A 23,643-nucleotide genomic window follows, 5' to 3' on the forward strand; every position below is an offset into this window, starting at 1 on the left:
AAACACACACACAATGAAGTTGAAAGGCCAGCAGCCATTCCCTGATTAACAGTGTTCTGGGGAGGTAAAGGCTCACAGGGACGCAAAGGATCTTCAGGCTGTAAATCCAGTTGGACGCCCCGCTGCCCTATCCCCTCCATCCGAGACCGCCCGATACCTATCCCACCTCCCTCCCCAGGCCTCCCCCAGGACTCCAGTCCAGAAGATGCGAGGAGGTTAGCGGGGCCCGACCACTCCTTGGCTTCCCAGGGATGAGCCTCGCGAGTTAGGAGTTGGGTAGAGTCAGCCCCGGGCCTGGCATCCGCTTTTTCGTTGAAGCAACAACTTTGGCCGGATGACTCCCCAGTGTCGACATCGGCGCGGGACTGGGAACAGGTTCAGGGAAATAGAAGAGAACCTGAGAAGACCGCTCTCCTCCAACCCTAATTGACTGAGCCAATGAGAGCCAAAGAGGTCACATGCTCAACTGGGAGAGGAGCGGGTTTCCACCTGGAACATCTGTCGCAGAGGAGGGAGATGGATGGGGCGGAAGATGGGAGAAAGGGAGGGCCCGCCACGCTCTAGTTGGTCACGGCCTTAATCGGCCCGTTCACTCGAAGTTTTTGGTTCTACGTCGACTCCATGAAACCGAAACCGTAGGGCCTAGGGCAGGCGGAGCGAGAGGGAACTACATTTCCCAGCAGGCTGCGGAAGCGGGACTCCGTCACTACTTCCGGCGTGTACAGAGCCTCTGGCGTTCGGTGTGCAGGTGGCCGCATGGATCCCGGCAGCCGGTGGCGGAACCTGCCCAGCGGGCCTACCTTAAAGCACTTGACCGACCCCTCTTATGGAATCCCGCGGGAACAGCAAAAGGCAGCGTTGCAGGAGCTGACGCGAGCGCATGTAGAGTCCTTCAACTACGCCGTGCACGAAGGTCTCGGCCTCGCGGTGCAGGTGAGCGCGGCGTCCGCTGGCGCCCTTGCCGCGGCGAGGCCAATCCCAGGGAGATGGCTGGGAGGTCACAGTATGACCCTAAATGCATGTGCTCCTTGATTCTGACAGGCTCAGTGGGTAAGCGGGAGAGCACAACATGTTAAACAGGACGCGGAATTGGACCTCGTGGAACTTGTAGTCGAGGCGTCTTAAGAAATGTATTCGTGATTTCTGGATTGAAAAGCGATTGCGAACCGTAGTTTCTTGTTGGACAGTTTCTAGGTGCTGTGAGAGTGAGGAAGTGGCTTATCTGGGGTGTGCTTCCCAACCATTCACAATGCACACGGCTTTATATCACTAGAAGACTTAACTCTCCAAAACGTACCTCAAAAGATTCCGAACTTATTTGTAGGTACAGTGTAATGTACAAGGTTCTCCTTCAGTTTCCTTCTCTTAGAGCTTTAAAGAGAGAAACTACTCGTCATTTGTTATGAATTAAGCAGGTGCTGAGGAAGGTATAAATGAGTCATAAAAGAAAGATTGAATCGAAAAGTGTAATTGCATTATTAGCGTAGAGTAGTGGTAGCAGAATTCAGGTGAGGATGGTGGGGAAAGGTTTCGTTTAGTAAGCATCCCCAGTATCTCCAGGCACTAGGCTCAGAGGATGTGGAGGAGGCAGTCCCGTGTAAGAGACAGTTCATGCGTTTCAGTGCTCCCTGTCGTGTTTGGGGGTTGGAGGGGTGAAGATATGAAAGCAGTCCATGCCAATATTCTTGAGAATTGCTCTGCCAAGGGATTGTGTGGGCTACGGTGGGAGCAGATGGGCGGCGCAACTAATCCAGGAGTTTGAGAAAGGGCAGGATTAGATGAGTTCAAGAAGTGAGAAACGTACATTTCGTCCAGGGGAAGGGTAGAGCAGAGTCACATGCTTAGGGGACCCTACCTGTGGTTTTGTTGGGTAAGATTTGTGTTGTGAGAGATAGGAATAGAGATAATGTGGAGAGCTTTGATTGCCAGTCTGATTCTTGATCTCTGTTGGGCAAATAATATGGGAGCCATTAAGATTTATTGTTTAGAAAGACTTGGTGGGGGTTATTTGTATTGTGCCTGGATTCTTACAGTATCATGTCTGTGAGAAAAAATACCTAATTAAAAGTTAATTGGGCCGGGTGCAGTGGCTCACACCTGTAATCCCAGGACTTTGGGAGGCCAAGGCAGAAGGATGACTTGAGCCCAGGATTTCAAGACCAGCTTGGGTAACATAGTGAAACCCCATCTCTACAAATATTTAAAAAATTAGCGGGGCATGGTGGTGTGCACCTGTGGTCCCAGCTACTTGGGAGGCTGAGGTGGGAGGATGACTTGAGCCCAGGAATTTGAGGCTTGAATGAGCTATGATTGTGCCACTGCACTCCAGCCTCGGTAACAGTGAGACCTGTCTTAAAAAAAAAAAAAAATCAAATTAAATTTTAGAAAAGCACTAATTCATTTAAAAATAAGCCAATTGGCTGGGTGTGGTGGCTCTTGCCTGTAATCCCAGCACTTTGGGAGGTCAAGGCGGATGGATCACTTGAGGTCAGGAGATTCAGACCAGCCTGGCCAACCTGGTGAAACCCCATCTCTACTAAAAAATACAAAAATTAGCCAGGCGTGCTGGCACATGTCTGTACTCCCAGCTACTTGGGAGGCTGAGGCACAAGAATTGCTTGAACCCGGGAGGCAGAGGTTGCAGTGAGCCAAGATTGCATGCACCACTGCACTCCAGCCTGGGCGACAGAGTGAGACTCTGTATCAAAAATAAATAAATTAAAAAAAATATTAACCAATTCTATGTTAACATTTTATGAAAATATTTTCCAAAGCAAAAGGAAATTAGATGAATTGCATTATTAAACATCTTTTTAATGTCTGGCTTAATGAAAAGACAACTGGATTCTCATGTCTGCTTCTGCATTCAGTCCCTTGTGATACATTGTTTTGGTTGAAGTAGATGAAGAAAATTTGACCCTGCATAGAAAATGATGCCACAGCTTAGCCAGTACTATAATAATATAGTATTTGAAAATGTTTTGTAAAACACAGTAACATAAATGACTAATATTTATAAAGCCAAGGGAAAAAAAGTTACATTTTTTACTTACAAAACATAATTTTGCCTAGTTTCTTTGGAGTGAATTTCTCCTTTCTGTGAGTCAGAATTTATGTGTCTGTCTTTTCAAAATACAATTGATTTTTATTACTTGGGGATTCTATATTTGCAAATTCACCTACTTACTAAAATTTACTTCTACTGCAAAAACACCATGTCCAGAAGAAGCGAAAAAGTTGAGTTGCTCAGTGTCCATTTTCCCAGCTGAGATCTAACAAGGTGATGCTCCGCCTTCTTGTTTTAAGTTCTTAAACTATAAACAGAGGTTGTCTTCACTATCTATTTAGTGCCATGTTTTGTGCTTTTTGTTGGTGATTTTGCTGTTTAAAGTGTCCCCCAAGCAAAGTATTAAAGTATTAAAGTTCTGTATAAAGTTCCTAAGCATAAGAAGGCTGTGCTGTGCCTTTTGGGGAAAATGTTAACACATGCATTTAACATAGGCTTTGTTCAGGCATGAGTTAGGGACTCGATAATATATATTAAATAAGCTGTCCTTAAACAGAAACACACATAATGCAAGGTTGTATATCGATCAGTGTACGAAATCATAGGCCTTGTTCAGGCATGAGTTAGGGACTCAATTATATATATATTAAATAAGTTGTCCTTAAACAGAAGCACACATAATGCAAGGTTGTATATTGATCAGTGGACGAAATCATAGGCTTTGTTCAGGCATGAGTTATGGACTCAATAATGTATATTAAATAAGCTGTCCTTAAACAGAAACACACATAATACAAGGTTGTATATTGATCACTGGACGAAATCATAGGCTTTGTTCAGGCATGAGTTACGGACTCGATAATATATATTAAATAAGCTGTCCTTAAACAGAAACACACATAATGCAAGACTGTATCGATCAGTTGATGAAATGTGACCAGAGGCTCGCAGGAAGCTAACCATGTATTTACCCTAGGAGCAGTGGTTCAGTATTGGCTAATTCAGTGTTTATGGCAACGTATAGAACATAACTATTGTGAATAACAACAGTTCACTGTATTTCGATCTAGATAGTGGACCTGCGTCTTGAGAAAGCAAATCTTCTAATCTCTCCTTTTTAAAGCTCCATTCTTTTTTTTTTTTTTTTTTTTTTGAGACAGGATCTCACTTTGTCACCTAGGCTGGAATGCAGTGGCATGATTATAGCTCACTGCAGCCTCGACCTTCCAGGCTCAAGTGATCCTCCCACCTCAACCTCTTGAGTAGCTGGGACCACAGGCACGCACCACTATGCCTGGCTAATTTTTTTATTTTTATTTTTTGTAGAAATGGGGTCTCCTTATGTGGCCCAGCTGGTCTCAAACTCCTGGGCTCAAGTAGCCCTCCTCCCTCGGTCTCCCAAATGTTGGGATTACAAGTGTGAGCTACTGCATCTGGCTTTTATTTTTAAATAAAATATGAATTTCTAAAATAATACCAGCTTTAGATAAAATTTTAAAATTTAGAAAAGGTCAGTTAACTCACGTGAGGGTGAAGGAGGAATACCTCCTTGGCATTCTTTCTTGGCGCCATTTTTTCATTATCATTATTCTAAGAAAAGGCTAGGAGGTTGCTTGTGATTAATATATAGGAGAACTTGGTGATGCCCCTTCCTCAGAAGAGCAAAGCTTCCCCCACAGAATGGTACGAAGAAGTAACTTCTGTGGAAGGGGAAACCCAGCCTGGCCACCATCTTTTCCTTTGCATGACTCTGGCTTCAGTATGACGTTGCCATTGTATATTAAGCATCTAGTCTTGAATCCTAAAGGATGTTTCCATATCCTTGCTCTATTAGCAGCAGTCCCATTTGTCTTGCTATGCACATAGACAAGGTAAGAATACACAAGGCTCTTGGTTCAGAGAACAGGAATTTTGTTCTGTTCACAGCTGTATCCCTAGAGCCTGCTACAGTCTCTGACACATGTAGTCACGCAAAACAATCTTGTACTAATAATGCATTATGGTTTTAAGTATTTAGTGAAGTTTTAACTGTCCTTTTTAGGTGTGTCATGATGGCATCATAGGCATCAATGTTTGTAGAACACACAAGATTTGGAAGAGTCTTAGAGAAAAAATGCCTTGGAAATGCAAGCAATTTAATCGTGTGAATTGCATTTCAGGCTATACCTCCCTTTGAATTTGCTTTCAAAGATGAGCGTATCTCTTTTACTATTCTGGATGCTGTTATCAGTCCACCTACAGTTCCAAAAGGGACCATCTGCAAAGAGGTCAGCGTTTATCCAGCAGAATGCCGGGGTCGAAGGAGTACCTACCGTGGGAGGTTGACAGTGAGTACTAGTAACGCTGTGTGACTCAGCACTGCACATATTTGGGAGTAGGGCGGGTGCCTAATAAGGTTTATGCCAGAAATTGCTTTCTTGGTGCCGTTATCTAAGAGATCCCACCTTCTAAATCTAAGGCATAAAATCATTTAATTGATCTTCTTCCTGAGTCTTTGAAAATACTCATTGTTCTCGCAAATGCAGATATTTCCGTTAAGTAACTTTTTCTCTCATTTTCATTTAGGCCGATATCAACTGGGCAGTGAATGGAATCTCAAAAGGAATCATTAAGCAGTTTCTTGGCTATGTTCCCATCATGGTGAAATCCAAGCTTTGCAACTTACACAGCCTTCCCCCACAAGCCCTCATTGAGCACCATGAGGAGGCAGAGGTAATCACGGGCGTCTAGGCGTGAGACAGTAGAGAAGGCCTGGGTTGGGAGTAAGAAGACAAGAAGTGTGTCAGTGTTTTCTTTCTCTGCTCCAATTTCTGGATAGGTGAAAGAGAGATCAGTATCTTGCCTGCATACAGTATATGACCCTGAATGACCATCAAACTAGACAGTATGAAAAAATGGCTATAAAATTAGAGAATATTATTGTTTGGGGGGAAGAACTGGTAGATTTTTCCCTAATTTTCTGAATGATAGAGACATACTTCCATGAATTTTTTTTTTTTCAAGCTGTCTTAATCTACAAAGCTATCGTCAAAAATGTCTATTTAGCTGGGCATGTAGTGGCATGGATCTGTAGTCCCAGCTAATTGGGAGGCTGAGGCAGGAGCATCGCTTGAGCCCAGGAGGCCTGACTACAGAGAGCCATGATTGTGCCACTGCACTCCAGCCTGGGAGACAGAGTGAGACCCCGTCACTAAAAAAATAAAAATGTCTGCTTTGCTAACAGTAAGATTCTGTGCTCATATTAAATGACTTACATGCCTTCCCTTCATCATTTCTTTCAGCTGTATTAGGTGGCTTTGCAATGTTGAGTTGAGGTAATCAAGACATACAGACTGTGCCTACTAAATAGGTAGATGGTGTTATGTGGTGGGAAGAGGGTTTTGGTGTCAGATAGCTCTTCCGCTTATCAGTCTTGTGGTTTGGGGAAGTTAATCTCCCTGAGCCTCAGTTTCCTCTGCTGCAAATGGGCATAAGAGCTCTCCCACTCCTTGTTAAGGGAATTAAACGTTATGATAACATAGAGTACCTAGTATAATATGCCTGTTTCATAGTAGGCAATTCGTAAACAGTAGCTCTTTATTACAGAAATGTGGTATTGAGCAGAGCTATTAAAAATATTTTTCTATTTAGCTAATCCAAATTTCTGGTTTCCAAAACTTTCATACAATCAAGTGTTTGAACTTATTTGGGAAACCATACTTGAGTATGGAAGCAGAATGGTTACAGTTTTTATCTTTCAACGCCTCTTTGGAGCAAGTTTTTTTTTAGTGTTGTTTGAAGACTGAAGTCATTTTAGGGGACAGAAGGCAAGTTAGGTTGAGTCTGTCTGATAGAGAGAAGTATCCTGTTTTTCTTCCATACTTTTTTCCTGTGTCCCTAGGACCTTTGTAATATACTTGAAAAAACTGTTAATTCACACAAAGACAGTGTCTGTGTACTGTTTTTAAGGGGTGAGTAGTACGTTTCGCCTCTGTGCTCCTGTTCTGTGTGTTGTACTACCTTTGCCTAGGAATGAGGTTCATGTCTACAGTTAGTCCTGTGTCTTTGTTTAACAAGTTTTAATTCATCTCTTTGGCAGGAAATGGGGGGCTATTTTATAATCAATGGCATTGAAAAAGTCATCCGAATGTTGATTATGCCTCGGAGAAATTTTCCCATTGCAATGATAACACCAAAATGGAAAACCAGAGGGCCTGGTTATACTCAGTATGGTAAGTTCTGGAGATTATTAGAATGTTTTTTAAGGAAAATTTGAAATCTTTTTTTTTTTAAGTAGATGCATCTAAATAGTCTTTGATATTTTTTTTCTTTCTTTCTTTCTTTTTTTTTTTTTTCTGAGACAGGGTCTCACTTTGTCACCCAGGCTGGAGGGCAGAGTGGTGTGATCACAGCTCACCATAGCCTCGACTTTCCCAGGCCCAGATGATCCTCCCACCCCACCCTTCCAAGTAGCTGGGACCACAGGCGTGTGCCACCATGCCTGGCTAATTTTTGTATTTTTGTTGTTGTTGTTGAGATGGGGTTTCACCACGTTGCCCAGTCTGATCTCGAACTCTTGGACTCAAGCAGTCCTTCCACCTCAGCCTCCAAAAGTGCTGAGATTACATGTATGAGCCACCGTGCCTGGCATTTCTTTTGCTTTTTGTTGTTTTTCTATTGCGCATTCCTGTGTTAAGTTTTCATAATTGGGATGGAGGAAGAAATGGAGAGATATCAGTCAGAGGATACAGACTTGCAGTTACAAGATGAATAAGTTCTGGGGATCTGATGGACAGCCTGGCGATGATAGTAATACTGTACTGCTTACTTAAAATTTGATGAGTAAATTTTAAGTGTCTCAACCACACACACGTGCACACATACACACAAATGATAACTATGGGTGGTGATTGATGTTTTCATCAGTTTGATTGTGGAAATCATTATAATATATGTATATGTATATTCAAGGTATTGTCCACCTTGAATATGATTTTTATCAATTATAAGCATTTTAAAATTTACAAAAATTTCATAGTGGAAAACCAACTTTCTATTATGTTTCACTTTTGCTAACTGAAAGAGCGTGTGTGTTTTTGTTACTACTTATGAAGATGAAAGCTAGTCTGGCTTGGCCATAGGTGAGTGTGGGTCTTGGATGTCTTCTGGTTCAGGCTACTGGGGTACACCCCTCAGGTTCTCTGTCTGCCAGCCACCTGGCCTCTGTTTGAGCACTCTCTTTGACAATGCATGTTGACAGCATGTTGTATTCTTGAGTAACCCTGACAGTGAAACAATTTGTCCTGATAGTTGAGCTAAAAATCAGACTTTAATGATAGCCATACACACTATACCTAGAAAAACAGCATGCCCCAATGTCTAGTCATTTTCTTTTGCATCAGTTGATGGTAGTATGTCTTAGCAATCTTTGCCTGAAACTGAAATAAACTTAAAATCTAAAATTCCACTTTTCTCCATTGGAACCTTTAGATCAAGCACCATGTCTTGACCAGACTCCACAGTTTAAGATGGAAAAAAGGTGCTAAAAGATGTGGATTCTGTCCTGGAGGGAAACTTTAAAGTTTGCTTAAATTCATAGCTTCAGTTGTTTTACATTAGTGTTTCTCAATCTGGGTAGATTTTGCATGCAAGAGGACTTTTGCTGAGGTTTAGAAACATTTTTGATTGCCAGTCTTGGCTAAACTTAGTGATTTGGCTTTAATTGTGTCTAAGAGAGTAAGATTGTTCAGGAGAAAAAAAGATCGAAACAATTATAGTACCAATGAGTTTCTGATTTTTTTGTTGTTTGGTTCAATAGGAGTTTCAATGCACTGTGTGAGGGAAGAACATTCCGCTGTCAATATGAACCTCCACTACTTGGAAAATGGCACTGTTATGTTGAACTTTATTTACCGGAAAGAACTGTTTTTTCTTCCTTTGGGATTTGCACTTAAGGTATGACTTAATGAATGCATTCTTTTGTTATGAAGAAATTCACTGGGGGTAGTATCCTGTACAGATTGGATGGATTCTCCTTGTTAAAATAATACTGTACTAGTTACCTACTGCTCTAAAACAAATTACTTCAAAATTCAATAGCTTAAAACATCAGTAAACCTTTCTTTCTCACAGTTTCTGTGGGTCGGGAGTTTGGGAGTGCTTTGGCTGGGCATTTGTGGCCCAGAGTTTCAGGAGGTTGCATGGAGATGTCAGACAGGACTGCAGTCATTTTGAGGACTTCCAAGGTGGCTCACTCACATGGCTGGCAAATCAGTGCTGGTTGTTGGCAGGAGGTCTCCTCATGGGGTTGCTCTCTACATGGCCCTTTCTGTAGGCTGCTTGAGGCAGCTGTCTTCCTCCACGTAGTTAGCTGAGAGAATAGAGGGCAGAAGATGCAGAAGACAAAAGCTGCAGTGCCCTTTGTGACCTAGTCCTGGGAGTCTCCCATCATCTTTTTCACCACATTCTCTTGGTCAAGCAGCCCAGCCTTGATTCAGCGTGGGAGGAAACCACACATGTGTGTGAACACCAGGAGGTCAGGACCCTGGAGGCCATATTGCTGTCTGGCTGTCATACAAAGAATGCTTTATTTTAGAGAGTTTACTTTGGTTCAGCAATAGCAGAGTGCTAATTTTACTTGGGTATTAAAAATAATGAGAGAAGATAATTGTTGCTGAATAGATATAATATTTTAGTTATTAGTGAGCAATTAAACCTTTTATTTTCTATTCTAGGCACTTGTCAGCTTTTCTGATTATCAGATATTTCAGGAGCTCATCAAAGGAAAAGAGGATGATTCTTTCCTTAGGAACTCTGTTTCTCAGATGTTAAGGATTGTAATGGAGGAAGGTTGTTCGACACAAAAACAGGTCCTTAACTACCTAGGTGAATGCTTCAGAGTAAAACTCAGTGTTCCTGACTGGTACCCAAATGAGCAAGCTGCGGAGTTCCTGTTTAAGTATGTGTGCTTTGCCTAAATGTTTTTGGAGGGGTGGAGGGTTGTCAGTGGTTCTTTGCATTGGTTGCAGTTTGGGCAGGTGAGTCATTTGGGAATGAGAATGAATTTTGGGGTAGAATTCTGGTCCTTGCTAACCGGGGCTGCCTTTGTTTTGTGGCCCTCCTCACTTGTATTTTTTTAGTAGTCATGTTTTATTTTATGGTACTTTTTAACTTTTATTTTGAAATCATTTCAGACTTCCAGAATAATGTCCAAATAGTACATTGGATTCTTATATTGACTAATTGTGAACATTTCATTCATTTACATTTACTTTTTTACTTTCTGTGTACACAAATGTACGTTTCTATTTCTGTACAGTTTGAAAGTTGCAGGGATTGTGTTACTTTATTTCTCCAAAGCAAGGACTTTGTCTTATATAACCACTGTATAATTACTAAAGAAGCCAGCTGCATACTGGTGCTGTCCAGTACATAGCCGCAAGCAACATGATAAGTACTTCAAATGTGGCCAGTGCAGCTCAAAAACTGAATGCTTAATTTTATTTAATTAAAGTTAAGTAAGCTTGAATTGGGGATCTTGTTTAATAGAACATTAAGTAGTATTACCAACTGGATTGTTTTAATTTTTTTTTTTTTCTGTTTTGACAGCCAGTGCATCTGTATCCACTTGAAATCCAATACTGAAAAGTTTTATATGCTTTGTCTCATGACACGAAAGCTCTTTGCTTTAGCCAAAGGAGAGTGCATGGAGGACAATCCCGATAGTTTAGTGAACCAAGAAGTCCTTACACCGGGTCAGCTCTTCCTTATGTTTCTGAAGGTAAATGCGTGCTATGTCCATCCTTGGCCAGTGGTACCACTTGTGGAATGGTGTGACTTTGTCCAGCAGTACTATTTTCTGCATACTTATAGTTTCTAGTTTGGGCATTTTGTGTGGTCTCTTTTTTGTTTGTTCATTTAGCAGTAAGGGAATCAAAAATCCTAGCTTACACCAGGTTTGAAAATTTGCTTAGTATTTTTATATAAAGACCACATCAAATCTTGGTCATAGTGTTAATGAGAAAAAGCGAATGGCCTATATACATACACATGGTTGATCTTCATTATTTGTAGATTCTGTATTTGTGAATTCACTCACTGGCTAAAATTCATTTGTAACCCTAATGTCACTACTCGGTGCTTTCATGTTTATTCACACACGTGAGCAGAGCGGTGAAGAATTTGAGTCTCCTGAGGCAGATGTTCCAGCTGAGGTGGGGCAGGGTGATGCTCTGCTTTCCTGTTTCAGCTCATACTATAAAGATGGTCCTTTTTGAGATGTATTCAGTGCTATGTTTTTCACATTGTCGTGCTTCTTCTTGGTGACTTCTCTTTTTTTTTTGAGACAGGGTCTCAGCCTCAACCTCCCAGGCCAAGCAATCCTTCCACCTCAGCCTCCTGAGCAGCTGGGACTATAGACATTCACCACCACACCCGGCTAATTTTTAATTTTTTTTGTAGAAACAGGGTCCCACTATGTTGTACAGGCTGGTCTCAAACTCCTAGGCTTGTGTGATCCTCCCATTTCAGCCTCCCAAAGTAATAGGATTAGAGACATGAGCCACTGCACCTGGCCGGTTTTTGCCATTTATAATGTAAGCATAGCACTGAAGTTCTGTCTAGTGTTCAGTGTTAATTAATTAACAAGGTATGTTAAATAAGGTGCCTTTCAACAAAAGCTTGCATTAAACAAGATTGTATATTGATCCATTGACCAGAATGTTATGACCAGAGACTTGCAGGAACCCAGCCCTGTTATTTCTCCTCAGGATCTGTGGTTTCATGTGTGTTGATTCAGTGTTCACTAGAGCATAACTACTGTGAGTAGTGAAATTGGACTGTAGATGTATATATAAAGTTGGCATGGCACAAAAATGATTTCATAAGAATATTGATACAGTGGCATTTTATATTTTGCATCTTATCCCCAAAAAGATGTAATCTAAGAGGTAATATGTTGTATTTTTAGTAGAGATGGGGTTCCACCATGTCATCCAGGCTGGTCTCGAACTCCTGACCTCAGGTGATCCACCTGCCTCGGCCTCCCAAAGTGCTGGGATTACAGGTGTGAGCCACCATGCCTGGCTTCTATTTTATTTTATTTATTTTATTATTTTATTTTATTTTATTTTATTTTTTTGAGACAGAGTCTTGCTCTGTTTCCCAGGCTGGAGTGCAGTGCCACAATCTCAGCTCACTGCAACCTCCACCTCCCGGGTTCAAGCGATTCTCCTGTGTCAGCCTCCCAGGTATCTAGGATTACAGGCGCGTGCCACCATGCCTGGTTAATTTTTGTATTTTTAGTAGAGACAAGATTTCACCATGTTGGCCAGGCTGGTCTCAAACTCCTGACCTCAAGTGAGCCACCTGCCTTGGCTTTACAGGCATGAGCTATCATGCCCGGCCTTCTAATTTCTTATCCAAGGTAGTAATTCTTATTTACATTCTTCCCGAAAGGTAATAATCTTTGTTTCTGTTTGCTCTGTCCATAAAATTAGATTAAAAAATTTCAGCAGCCTAGAATTTTCCTGACAAAAATTGAAAGCAGGCAGCATAAGTTTTCTCTTATTAATTTAATCTGTTACTAAATTAACCTTTCAAGTAAAGGTTAATTTACATTTCCCATCTCCTTAAAGTGAAGCATGGTGGGCTTATTGTATTCCATACTTAGAAATGTGTCTTCATTCCACATCAATTCCTAATTAGGAAAAAAAAGAAAAGAAAAAGAAATGAAACTGGGGGTATAGTGGCTCGTGCCTGTAATCCCAGCACTTTGGGAGGCCAGGGCAGAAGGGTAACTTGAGCCTGAGGAGTTTGAGACCAGCCTGGACAACATAGAGAGATCTCTACAGAAATAATAAAAACTATTAGCAGTGGCCAGGTGTGGTGGCTCACGTCTATAATCCCAGCACTTTGAGATGCCAAGGTGGGTGGATCTCCTGAGCTCAGGAGTTCAAGACTAGCCTGGGCAACATGGCAAAACCCTGTCTCTACAAAAAATATAAAAATTAGCTGGACACGCTGGCATGCTCCTGCAATCCCAGCTACTCAGGAGGCTGAGGCAGGAGAATTGCTTGAGCCTGGGAGACGGAGGTTACAGCTGAGATCATACCACTGCACTCCAGCCTGGGTGACAGAGCAAGACTCTGTCTCCAAGGAAAACTGTTAACTGGGCATGGTGGTACATGACTGTGGTCCTAGCCACTTAGGAGGCTGAGGTGGGAGGATCCCTGAGCCCAGGAGGTCAAGGCTGCAATAAGGGGTGATCATGCCACTGCACTCTAGCCTGGGCAACAGAGCAAGACCTTATCTCAAAAAGAAAAAAGATAAAAACGCCTGGTGCAGTGGCTCACACCTGTAATCCCAGCACTTTGGGAGGCCAAGGTGGGAGGATCACTTGAGCCCAGGAGTTTGAGACCAATCTGGGCAAACAGCACAGAGACAAAACCTCGTCTCTACAAATAATTTTTTTAAAAATTAGCTAGGCCTGGTGGGCCAAACCTGTAGTCCCAGCTACTCAGCAGGCTGAGGTAAGAGGATTGCTTGAGCCCAGGCGACGGAGGCTGCAGTGTGCTGTGATCACGCCAGTGCACTCCAGCCTAAGTGACAGAGCAAGACCCTGTCTCAGCAAATGAGTCTTCTATAGCAAGGTATTACTAAGGTGACCTGTTTCAGCAACAGGAGAAACAAAGGGAAAATTGGGGCTTTTTCAGAGAATTCATTGCTGAGTATTTGATTTCCTTACCAGCTGTGTTAAAGCTTTTAAACCTTTGAGTTTGGAGAATAAAAACAATCTTCAGAAGACACATGACCATGATGACATAAGATGAATTATAGACTGTTAAAAATTCACATTGTATTTACATTAAAACGAGCAATATAAAATTGAAAAATAGCAACTATATTTTCTGTATTATTTATAAATAAACCATAAAACACTTGAGTTAGCTTTTCCGGTTTTGATTTTAAACCCAAATAAGGAAGTAGACATAGTTACGAAAAAAGGCAGAACACAAATCAGTTATCAAGATCCAGGGCTTCTTATTCCATCTTGACCATGAAGCTGTTCAGTGTACACCTGATAAAAATGTTTATGACACAGGAAGAAGTAGGCTCAAGAAAGGAATCTAAACAGCAACGCGCAGAAGTAGAGCAGCGATGCCAGGCTCTTCCATTCAGACTTGATCCTTTAGGTTCACTTGGTAAAGACCAAACCTATGCTGGCACCCTTGTTGGGTGAACTAACAACTTCCTTCACTCTCTGCTAATTCCCTTATCTGTACATTACAGATTTTTAGCAGTGTACTTACAAATCCTACTAATGGGTAGTCAGTTGTGAGATTCATTGTCATGTTTTATAAAATATATTCCTTCTTCCGACACCTCTCCAAAATTTATTCCTTCAAAGTACTGAAAAGTTAATATTACTGTACCACAGTGATATTAAATGCAGTGTCAGTGCCAGAGAATATGCAGAAATGAAATGTGGCACTTCCAGTGCTGTCTTCTGGAAGAATAGTTAGGTCTTCCAAGTGTGAGTGTTCAAACACTGGTACTTTAAAGAGGTGGATTATCAATAGTCAATGGCTAATGTGTTGACTCGGGGGCCTGCTGGAAAAGGTATACAGTGATTAAGTGACCTGTGTACCTCTTCCAGGTTTTCTTCCAAATATCAAATATAGGAGAGAACCCATTTCAAACATTCTCTTAGGTATTTTCAATGGTTTCTGAACCACCCATAGGAAGCGCTGATGGTGTATAGTCTTTTTTTCTTTTATTTTTAGTTGACATGCAATAACTGTACAGATTTATGGGGTATGCAGTGGTATTTCCATGTATGTAAATAATGTATAATGATCAAATCAGAGTAGTTAACACATTCATCACCTCAAACATGTATCCTTTTTTGTGTTGTGAACGTTCAAAATCCCCTCTTCTAACTTTTTGAAAATATACAATAAGGCTGGGCATGGTGGCTCACGCCTGTAATGCCAGCACTTTGGAAGCCGAGGCAAGAGGATTGCTTGAGCCCAGGAGTTTGAGACCAGCCTAGGCAACAAAGTGAGACACCCATCTCTACAAAAAAAATTTAAAAATTAGCCGAGCATGGTGGCACATACCTATGGTCCCACCTACTCAGGAGGTTGAGGCGGGATGATCCCTTGAACCTAGGAGGTTGAGGCTGCAGTGAGAAAATATACAACAAATATAGTTAACGTATTCAACCTGCAGTGCTGCAGAATACCAGAACTCATTCCTTCAATCTAGCTGTAATTCTGGAATTGCAGGCTGCTTTAACCATTTCAGTGAGTGTTGGCAGCATAGACTAAGATGGGCTGTGTAGTTCACATGATTGCTTTTAGGTGTGTAACAAATATAATGGGTGAAGGAGGGCATGACATTGAAGAGCTATCCTTTTTGCACCTGAAAAGCTCTCTTTCAGGTTTTTGGTTTGGCTGTTTTCCATATCCAGTGTATGTTAGTGGACCTTTGTTAAAGATTGTACAGATTACATGGGAATAAATATGAAGTTTGTAACAATTTTATTTTATTGAGAATAGGGTCTTGCCCTGTTTCCCAGGCTGGAGTGCAGTGGCACAGTCGTGGCTCCCTGAAGCCTTAGGCTCCTGGACTCAAGCGATCCTTCTGCCTCATCCTCCCAAGTAGCTGGAACTACAGGCATGCCTCACCCCCTCACCCCACCCGCTTCTGGCGAATTTTTAAATTTTTTGTAGAGACAGGGTTTTGTTTCACCATTTTGCCCAGTCTCATGTTGAACTCTTGGTCTCAAGCGATCCACCCAATCCTGGGATTATAGATGTGAGCCACCACACCTAGCTCACATACTATTTTATATTATTTTTTTTTTTCTTATTTCAGGAAAAACTGGAAGGTTGGTTAGTGTCTATTAAAATAGCTTTTGATAAGAAGGCTCAGAAGACCAATGTTTCCATGAACACTGACAATTTGATGAGGATTTTTACTATGGGAATAGACCTTACAAAACCATTTGAATACCTTTTTGCTACTGGGAATCTGCGTTCTAAAACAGGTAAAATTAAATAGATCATTTTAGTTATGTTTTTCAAACTGTTTGCTTAATGTAGATATGCCTGTCCTTGAGAGGTTCTTTTTAAAAGCAAAACCCCCCCCAAAAAAGTAAATTTCTCGTAACTATGACTTTGATGACTATTGGTCTGAAGGACTTTAGACAAGGTGTCTATAGCTAAAATTTAATTCAGATAACCAAATACATTTTCTCTGCCTCCTTCTAGAAAATGAAAAGACCACTTAGACCTCTGAGGAAGGCTTACCTAACAGGAATTCTGCATGTTTTGCTGTACATGCCCGTCTCTAAACCAGTTGCCTTGCCTCAGAGTGACCTGAGAGGCCAGGTGTGGTGGCTCATGCCTGTAATCCCAGCACTTTGGGAGGCCAAGGTAGGAGGGTGGCTTGAGCCTAGGAGGTCAAGGCTGCAGTGAGCTGTGATTGCACCACTGCACTCCAGCTTGGTGACAGAGTGAGACCCTGTCTCAACAAAAAAGAGAATGACCCTAGAAACTTAAAAAGTGGTAATTGGGAACCCAGAATTTTTTTTTTTTTTTTTTTTTTGAGTCAGGGCCTCAGTCTGTCACCCAGTCTATAGAGTGCAGTGGCAGGATCATGGCTCACTGCAGCCTTGACCCCCCAGGCTCAGGTGATCCTCCCACCTCAGCCCCACGAGTAGCTGTGACTACAGGCACAAGCCACCACACACGGCTAATTTTTGTGTTTTTTGTAGAGATGGGATTTCGCTATGCTGCTGAGGCTGGTCTGGAACTCTTGAGCTCTGGTGAACTACCCACCTCGCCTTCCTGAAGTGCTGGGATTATAGCATTAGCCACTGTGCCCAGCCTTTTTTTTTTTTTTAAAAAAAACCTCGTGTTACTGATGCCGATTCTTTCATTAGCCTTCTTAGTTGCTTGTCTAGTATCTGACCCTCTCAGATGAATTTAACTACTTGCTATTTTATTAACTCATTTAATGTTCTCCCACAAAGGAGGACATAGAGGAGATAGGGAACTAGTTGGGGCTCATACAGTTTGTGAAATCTGGGGATTATTTTACATATTTTTTGCAAACTCTTTCCACTCATCAGAGCTAGGAGAATAAATGTTGTAATAATTCATTCTGTAATCTGTAGAGTGCTCTGAGGTTTTGTCATCACAAAGCCTCAAAAATTTCCGTTTTTTAAAAGATTGGCCCATTTTTGAGTGACTTTTGTTTTATTAAGGTCTTGGCCTCCTCCAAAATTCTGGACTTTGTGTTGTGGCTGACAAGCTGAACTTCATACGCTACCTCTCCCATTTCCGCTGCGTGCACAGAGGGGCTGATTTTGCCAAGATGAGGACCACCACAGTACGCAGGCTGCTGCCAGAGTCCTGGGGCTTCCTTTGTCCCGTGCATACCCCAGATGGGGAGCCCTGTGGCCTGATGAACCACCTAACTGCTGTATGTGAGGTTGTCACACAGTTTGTGTATACGGCATCTATTCCAGCTTTGCTCTGCAACTTGGGTATGTAGTGTACAGTGATAAACATCTTGTGTGATTATGTGAGGTTTTGTTTTGTTTTGTGTTTTTTGAGACAGAGTCTCGCCCCCTGTTGGCCAGCGCTGGGCTACAGTGGTCCTGTTTGTTCTTGGCCTCACTGGCAAGCCTCCGCCCCAAAGTTGTCATCTCTCCTGCCCAGCCTCCCAAAGTAGCTGGGACTAGCAGGCACCGCCCACCGCACCCAGGCCTCATTTTTTTGCTATTTTTAGTAGAGTGGGCGTTGTCACATGATGGTCTCGATCTCCTGACCTTGTGATGTGCCGGCCTTGGCCTCCCAAAGTGCTGGGATTACAGTTGTGAGCCACCACACCCAGCCAAGATTACGTGGTTTTTAACCTGTTAAGTTGTACTGCTTTTGGAGATTCAGCAGAGACTTTCTGTAAGAATTCGTTTTTACCCTTCTGTGCAGGAGTTGTGCTGCTTTCTTGGCCCCTCTATAGAAGGCTGAGTGCATTCTTTGAAAATGAAAACAGCAGAAACTAAGTGTTATAGGTGTTTTTTCTTTCAAAAAAAAAAAAAAAAAAAAGAAGATGATAATGGAAGCGAGGATCGCTTGAGCCCAGGGATTTGAGGCTGCAGTGAGCTGTGATTGTGCCACGGCTGCACTTTAGACTGGGTGAGAAAGTGAGATCCTGTCTCCAAAATAAAAAATAAATAAATGAATGAGAAGGATGCCAAAGCATCTGAAATAGACTAGTGGTTAATATTGGAAGTACAGAAGCTATTGAGTAGTGTTTTGGGTCACTTCTCCTTGCATCTCTTGGTGGATCTTTGCATTTCTAAGTAGAAAACAGTGTTGGTTTGCAGGAGGACAGTTTAAAAGGAGGTTTTCCAGTCTACCCTAATGTCATCAGATACATAACCATTTTTCCTCATAACCTTACAGCTGCTGTCTCTGTCTCTGCTTTGGCTAGAAAGCTGTCTAATTCTTGGCTTGATACTTGGTTTGAATTTACCTTCATACCTAAAGATGTCAGCCTTCTCTGCAGTCTTCTAGTCCCAGGGTTCTCCAATTATGATTTGGAGACTAGAAATGTTCTGTCTTTGGTGGTCTGTGGACAGGGTCTCCAGTGGGATTAATATTTATACAGTAAAACTTCAGTTCATGGGGATCAGACGATAGGTATTCTCAAGCAACTAGAAGGGCATTGACTCAAAGTTCTGCTCAAAAGTACTTCTCCCAATTAGAGTGGCCTGGCCAGGCGTGGTGGCTCATGCCTGTAATCCCAGCGCTTTGGGAAGCCAAGATATGCAGATCACTTGAGGTCAGGAGTTTAAGACCAGCCTGGCCAACATGGCAAAACCCCATCTCTACTAAAAATACAAAAAAAAAAAAAAAAATCAGCTGGGTGTGGTGGCATGTGCATGTGGTCCCAGCTACTCAGGAAGCTGAGGCAGTAGAATTGCTTGAATCCAGGAGGTGGAGGTTGCAGTGAGCCAAGATTGCACCACTGCACTCCAGCTTGGGTGACAGAGTGAGACTCCATCTTAAAAAAGAGAGAGAGAGAGAGAGAGAGGCCTGTAAGAAGAGGGCCCCACAGAAAGTAATCAAGAAACGCTCAAGATTCAGAAGATGTAATCAGTGTAATTTGAAGGTTTATCCTCTACGAGGAAAATAATTTTGTTACTGGTGATTCAAAATGTCAAAGTCCAGGAGAGGGTAGAAAGGAGAAAAGAATAAAGGGGAGAGGTAGAAAATATATCCACCTGCAGAAAAAGAGATGGGGAAGGGTTTTTCGCTCCGGCACTGGAGAAGAAGACAGAATCGCTACCTGACTTCCGATAGAGATGTTCATATTGGGGTGACAGATGAAACACGAAGTGGGTAACCTGTGACACTCTAACAAACACTTGATGTCTTCAGAATGTATTTATGGTTCATGGGAGAGTGTTCTTTTTTTTACTTAATTTCATATGATTCTCATTATTTGTAGTACTTGTCGTCTTTAAAGTCACCAGTGAATATTGAACCATTGTGCCAAGGGGAAATACAGGGTAAGGTTCCTTCGAGCCTCAGGTTGCAACATTTTTGTTAGCTAATCAATATGTAGCCTTGTTTTTTGTGTATTTCTGTTGAAAGACACCCTTTAGGCCGAGCGCAGTGGCTCACGCCTGTAATCCCAGCACTTTGGGAGGCCGAGACAGGTGGATTATGAGGTCTGGAGATCAAGACCATCCTGGCTAACATGGTGAAACCCTGTCTCTACTAAAAATACAAAAAATTAGCCGGCTGTGGTGGCAGGCGCCTGTAGTCCCAGCTACTCGGGAGGCTGAGGCGGAAGAATGGCGTGAACTTGGGAGGTAGAGCTTGTAGTGAGCCAAGATCATGCCACTGCACTCCAGCCTGGGTGACAAGGCAACACTCCATCTAAAAAAAAAAAAAAAAAAGAAAAAAGATACCCTTTAAAAATATATATTGTTCATGTGGTAACATTGAATTCTCAACCAACAGCACTATAACTATAAAGCTTATCTAACACACATTTTTTTTCTGTTAGGCACATCACAGCCTTTTTGCATTTATGAACACTAGGCAGCACTTCAGTGCTGCACTTGGAGGCAATTTTTTTTTTTTTTTTTTTTTTTTTTGTAGAGATGGGGTCTTGCTATGTTATCCAGGCTGGTCTCGAACTCCTGGCGTCAAGCATTCCTTCTGCCTTGGCCTCCCAAAGTGCTGGGATTACAGGTGTGAGCCACCATGCCAGGCCTGGAAGCTATTATTTAAACAGTGAAATCACACCAGCTGAAAACATGCCACTGAACAGACTGGACAAGGGACACTTGTTTACAGCATGAGCTGACAAGAAAGCATGGCATTGTCTTGTTTGACTTCAGCTGTGGGGAGCGTATGCATCAGGGGACTCAAATTTTTTTGCTGCATGTTCTGAAATGACTTTGAAAGCATCCCCCGTATTAATTTTGTGGTTATAGATAAAATGTAGCAAGTAGGCAAATGTTCACATAATGAGAATCAACTGTAATTACATTTTGGGGGTTAATGCATTTAATGCATTTACGTGGCTTAGAAATCAAAATATTAAAAAGACATGCAGTGAAATGCTCCCTCCCATAGGCCCCTGTTCCCTTGCTACTTCTTTCCTATGTCCTTGCTGAAGCAATTTAAACTTCTACAAGCACTACAAAAGCCTTCAGGCTTACCCTGGAGATATTACAGGTTTGGTTCCAGAGCGCTGCAATAAAATGAGCCACATGAATTTCTCAGTTTCCCACAGTGCATATAGAACTTACGTTTACACTATGCTGTAAATATTTCAAATTTAAGAATACTTTATTGCTAAAAAAAATATTAAATCATCTGAGCCTTCAGCAATTTGTTATCTTTTTGCTGGTGGAAGGTCTTGCCTCAGTGTTGCTGGCTGCTGACTGATCAGGGCAGTGGTTGCTGAAGGTTAGGATGGCTTGTGACAATTTCTTAAAATTAAACAAAGAAGTTTACCCCGCCAGTTGAATCTTCCTGTCACGAAAGATTTCTCTGTAGCATGTGATGCTGTTTGATAGCATTTCACCCACAGAAGGGATTATTTCCAAGTTGCAGTCAGTCCCCTCAAACCCTGCCGCGGTTTTATCAATTAAGTTTATGGAATAATCTAGCTCCTTTATTGTCATTTCAACAGTGTTTACTGCATCTTCTCATTTCTTGAGATTCCATCTCAAAAAACCGTTTTCTGCTGGGCACAGTGGCTCAGGCCTGTAATTCCAGCACTTTGGGAGGCCAAGGCGAGAGGATTGCTTGAGCCCAGGAGTTTGAGACCAGCCTAGGCGACACAGGGAGACCCTGTCTCTACAAAAAAAAAAAAATTATTTTTTATTTTTTGAGATGGAGTCTTGCTCTGTCGTCCAGGCTGGAGTGCAATGGCACAATCTCGGCTCACTGCAAGCTCCGCCTCCCTGGTCCATGCCATTCTCCTGTCTCAGCCTCCCGAGTAGCTGGGACTACAGGCGCCCACCACTGCGCCTGGCTAATTTTTTGTAGTTTTGGTAGAGACGAGGTTTCACTGTGTTAGCCAGGATGGTCTCGATCTCCTGACCTTGTGATCTATCCGCCTCAGCCTCCCAAAATGCTGGATTACAGGTGTGAGCCACTGCGCCCGGCAAAAAAAAAAATTTTTTTAATTAGCCAAGCATGATGGCACACACCTGTCAGCTACTCGGGAGGCTGAGGTGGGAGGACTGCTTGAGCCCAGGAGGTTGAGGTTGCAATGAGCCATGATCATGCCACTGCACTGCAGCCTGAGTGACAGAGCAAGACCTTGTCTCAAAAACAAAACAAAATGACATTTTCTTTGCTCATCCTCTAAGAAGCAATTCCTCATCTGTTCAGTTTGATTATGAGATTGCAGAAATTCAGTCACAGCTTCAGACTCTACTTCTAATTCTAGTTGTCTTGCTATTTCTACCACATCTGCAGGCACAGTAGTAACATCAGAGATCACTAATCACAGATCACCATAACAGATATAATAATATTCAAAATATTGCAAGAATTACCAAAACGTTGACACAGAGACACAAAGGGAACATGTGTTGTTGGAAAAATGGCATTGATAAGCCTGCTTAAAATATCTGTGAAGTGCAATTAAAAGAAATGCCTGTACCTGTTATAGAGACAAGGATAATTTGATATCTGAACCGATACAGCAGCTGTTGACCCCATCTGGAGGGAATCTGGAATGTTGGATGAAGCATTCCGATGTGATTGTGCTGTTTGTTCCGTTTACCAGGGGTCACTCCCGTTGATGGAGCTCCCCACCGGCCATACAGTGAGTGCTACCCCGTCCTGCTCGACGGTGTCGTGGTTGGCTGGGTGGATAAGGAGCTTGCTCCAGGCGTCGCAGATTCTCTTCGTCATTTTAAGGTGGGCTTGAGGCTTTGTGAATTGTCCTATCCCTTGACCTTAGGTTTTCCGTTCCTTTCTAGTTTTGGGGTTAACCCCGGGCGGTCTAGACTGATCAAGTGGTCAGGGGGTCAAAATGTCCAGAATGCCTGTGCATTCCCTCTGGTGACAGAGGCTTGCCTTGTACTGGCCTCACTGGTTGGGGTCAGTGACAGATACTTGACCCATATACATTCTTTGGGAGTTTCACTGAAGCACCTCAGTCTGCTTATCTAACTAATTTTAACTTTTTTTCCCCCTTCTTAATACTAGTGGCATATAAGGGATCTCAAAATACAGGTATTTCAGTAATATTCAAAATATGCAAGGTAGAAGTTAACTACCCCATTGCCTCCTAGGTTTTGAAACTATATTTTTTAAAAAGTAGAATGACATTCTTTGAATAACTTATCTTTGGGATTTCCTCCTAGTGAAGAGTATTTGTTGCTTTGATAATAGCCATTGAAAGAATTATCCTTTGGCAACAGGCTGAGTTTGTGGTTTATATTCTGTTCTGTGTGTTTATTTTTAAAAAATGTTTAAACTAAATTTTAGTTTTCGTTTAAGTGCTCTGTTGGACATGGGTTGTTTCTACCTTCCGGTCATTGCAAATAATGCTGCTATGAACATGAGTGTACAAATATCTATTCAAGTCCTTGTGCTTTTAAATCTTTAATTCTTATATTCCTATAAGTGGAATCGTGGCTTATTTGATACAATTTTACGCTTAGAGTGAAGATGTTTAATCAGTACATGGGACCCCCCTGTATGTACATTACCAAAATCCACCAGTTGCTATGCTTTGCCCCACATGCTTTATCTTCTGTATGCTCTTTGTAATGTTTTTCTTTTGAACCATTTGAGAGCAGTATTGAGACAGTGTCCCGTTTTCCATAAAAATTTTAGCGTACTGCGGCCGGGCACGGTGGCTCAAGCCTGTAATCCCAGCACTTTGGGAGGCCGAGACGGGCGGATCACGAGGTCAGGAGATCGAGACCATCCTGGCTAACACGGTGAAACCCCATCATTACTAAAAAAATACAAAAAACCAGGCGGGCGCCTGTAGTCCCAGCTACTCCGGAGGCTGAGGCAGCGTAAACCCGGGAGGCGGAGCTTGCAGTGAGCTGAGATCCGGCCACTGCACTCTAGCCCGGACGACAGAGCGAGTCTCCG

The 23,643-nt window shown here is 42.3% G+C and overlaps 1 protein-coding gene across 1 annotated transcript in view; it reads left to right on the forward strand.

The window, feature by feature from the left end:
• The first annotated feature begins 203 nt into the window (after positions 1-203).
• POLR1B (RNA polymerase I subunit B) overlaps positions 204-23,643 on the forward strand; it is a 35,451-nt gene continuing 12,011 nt past the window's right edge. Inside the window, exons 1-10 of the mRNA XM_017856206.1 lie at positions 204-933; positions 5,167-5,334; positions 5,573-5,719; positions 7,086-7,218; positions 8,805-8,941; positions 9,721-9,944; positions 10,595-10,766; positions 15,866-16,037; positions 17,259-17,540; positions 22,319-22,452. Of these exons, the coding sequence (XP_017711695.1) occupies positions 757-933; positions 5,167-5,334; positions 5,573-5,719; positions 7,086-7,218; positions 8,805-8,941; positions 9,721-9,944; positions 10,595-10,766; positions 15,866-16,037; positions 17,259-17,540; positions 22,319-22,452 (1,746 nt within the window). The 5' untranslated portion in view covers positions 204-756. The remainder of the gene's footprint in view (positions 934-5,166; positions 5,335-5,572; positions 5,720-7,085; positions 7,219-8,804; positions 8,942-9,720; positions 9,945-10,594; positions 10,767-15,865; positions 16,038-17,258; positions 17,541-22,318; positions 22,453-23,643) is intronic.

The sequence above is a fragment of the Rhinopithecus bieti genome, unplaced genomic scaffold (assembly GCF_001698545.2).
Source record: "Rhinopithecus bieti isolate Rb0 unplaced genomic scaffold, ASM169854v2 scaffold_42219, whole genome shotgun sequence".
In the NCBI taxonomy this organism is placed as follows: Eukaryota; Metazoa; Chordata; class Mammalia; order Primates; family Cercopithecidae; genus Rhinopithecus; species Rhinopithecus bieti.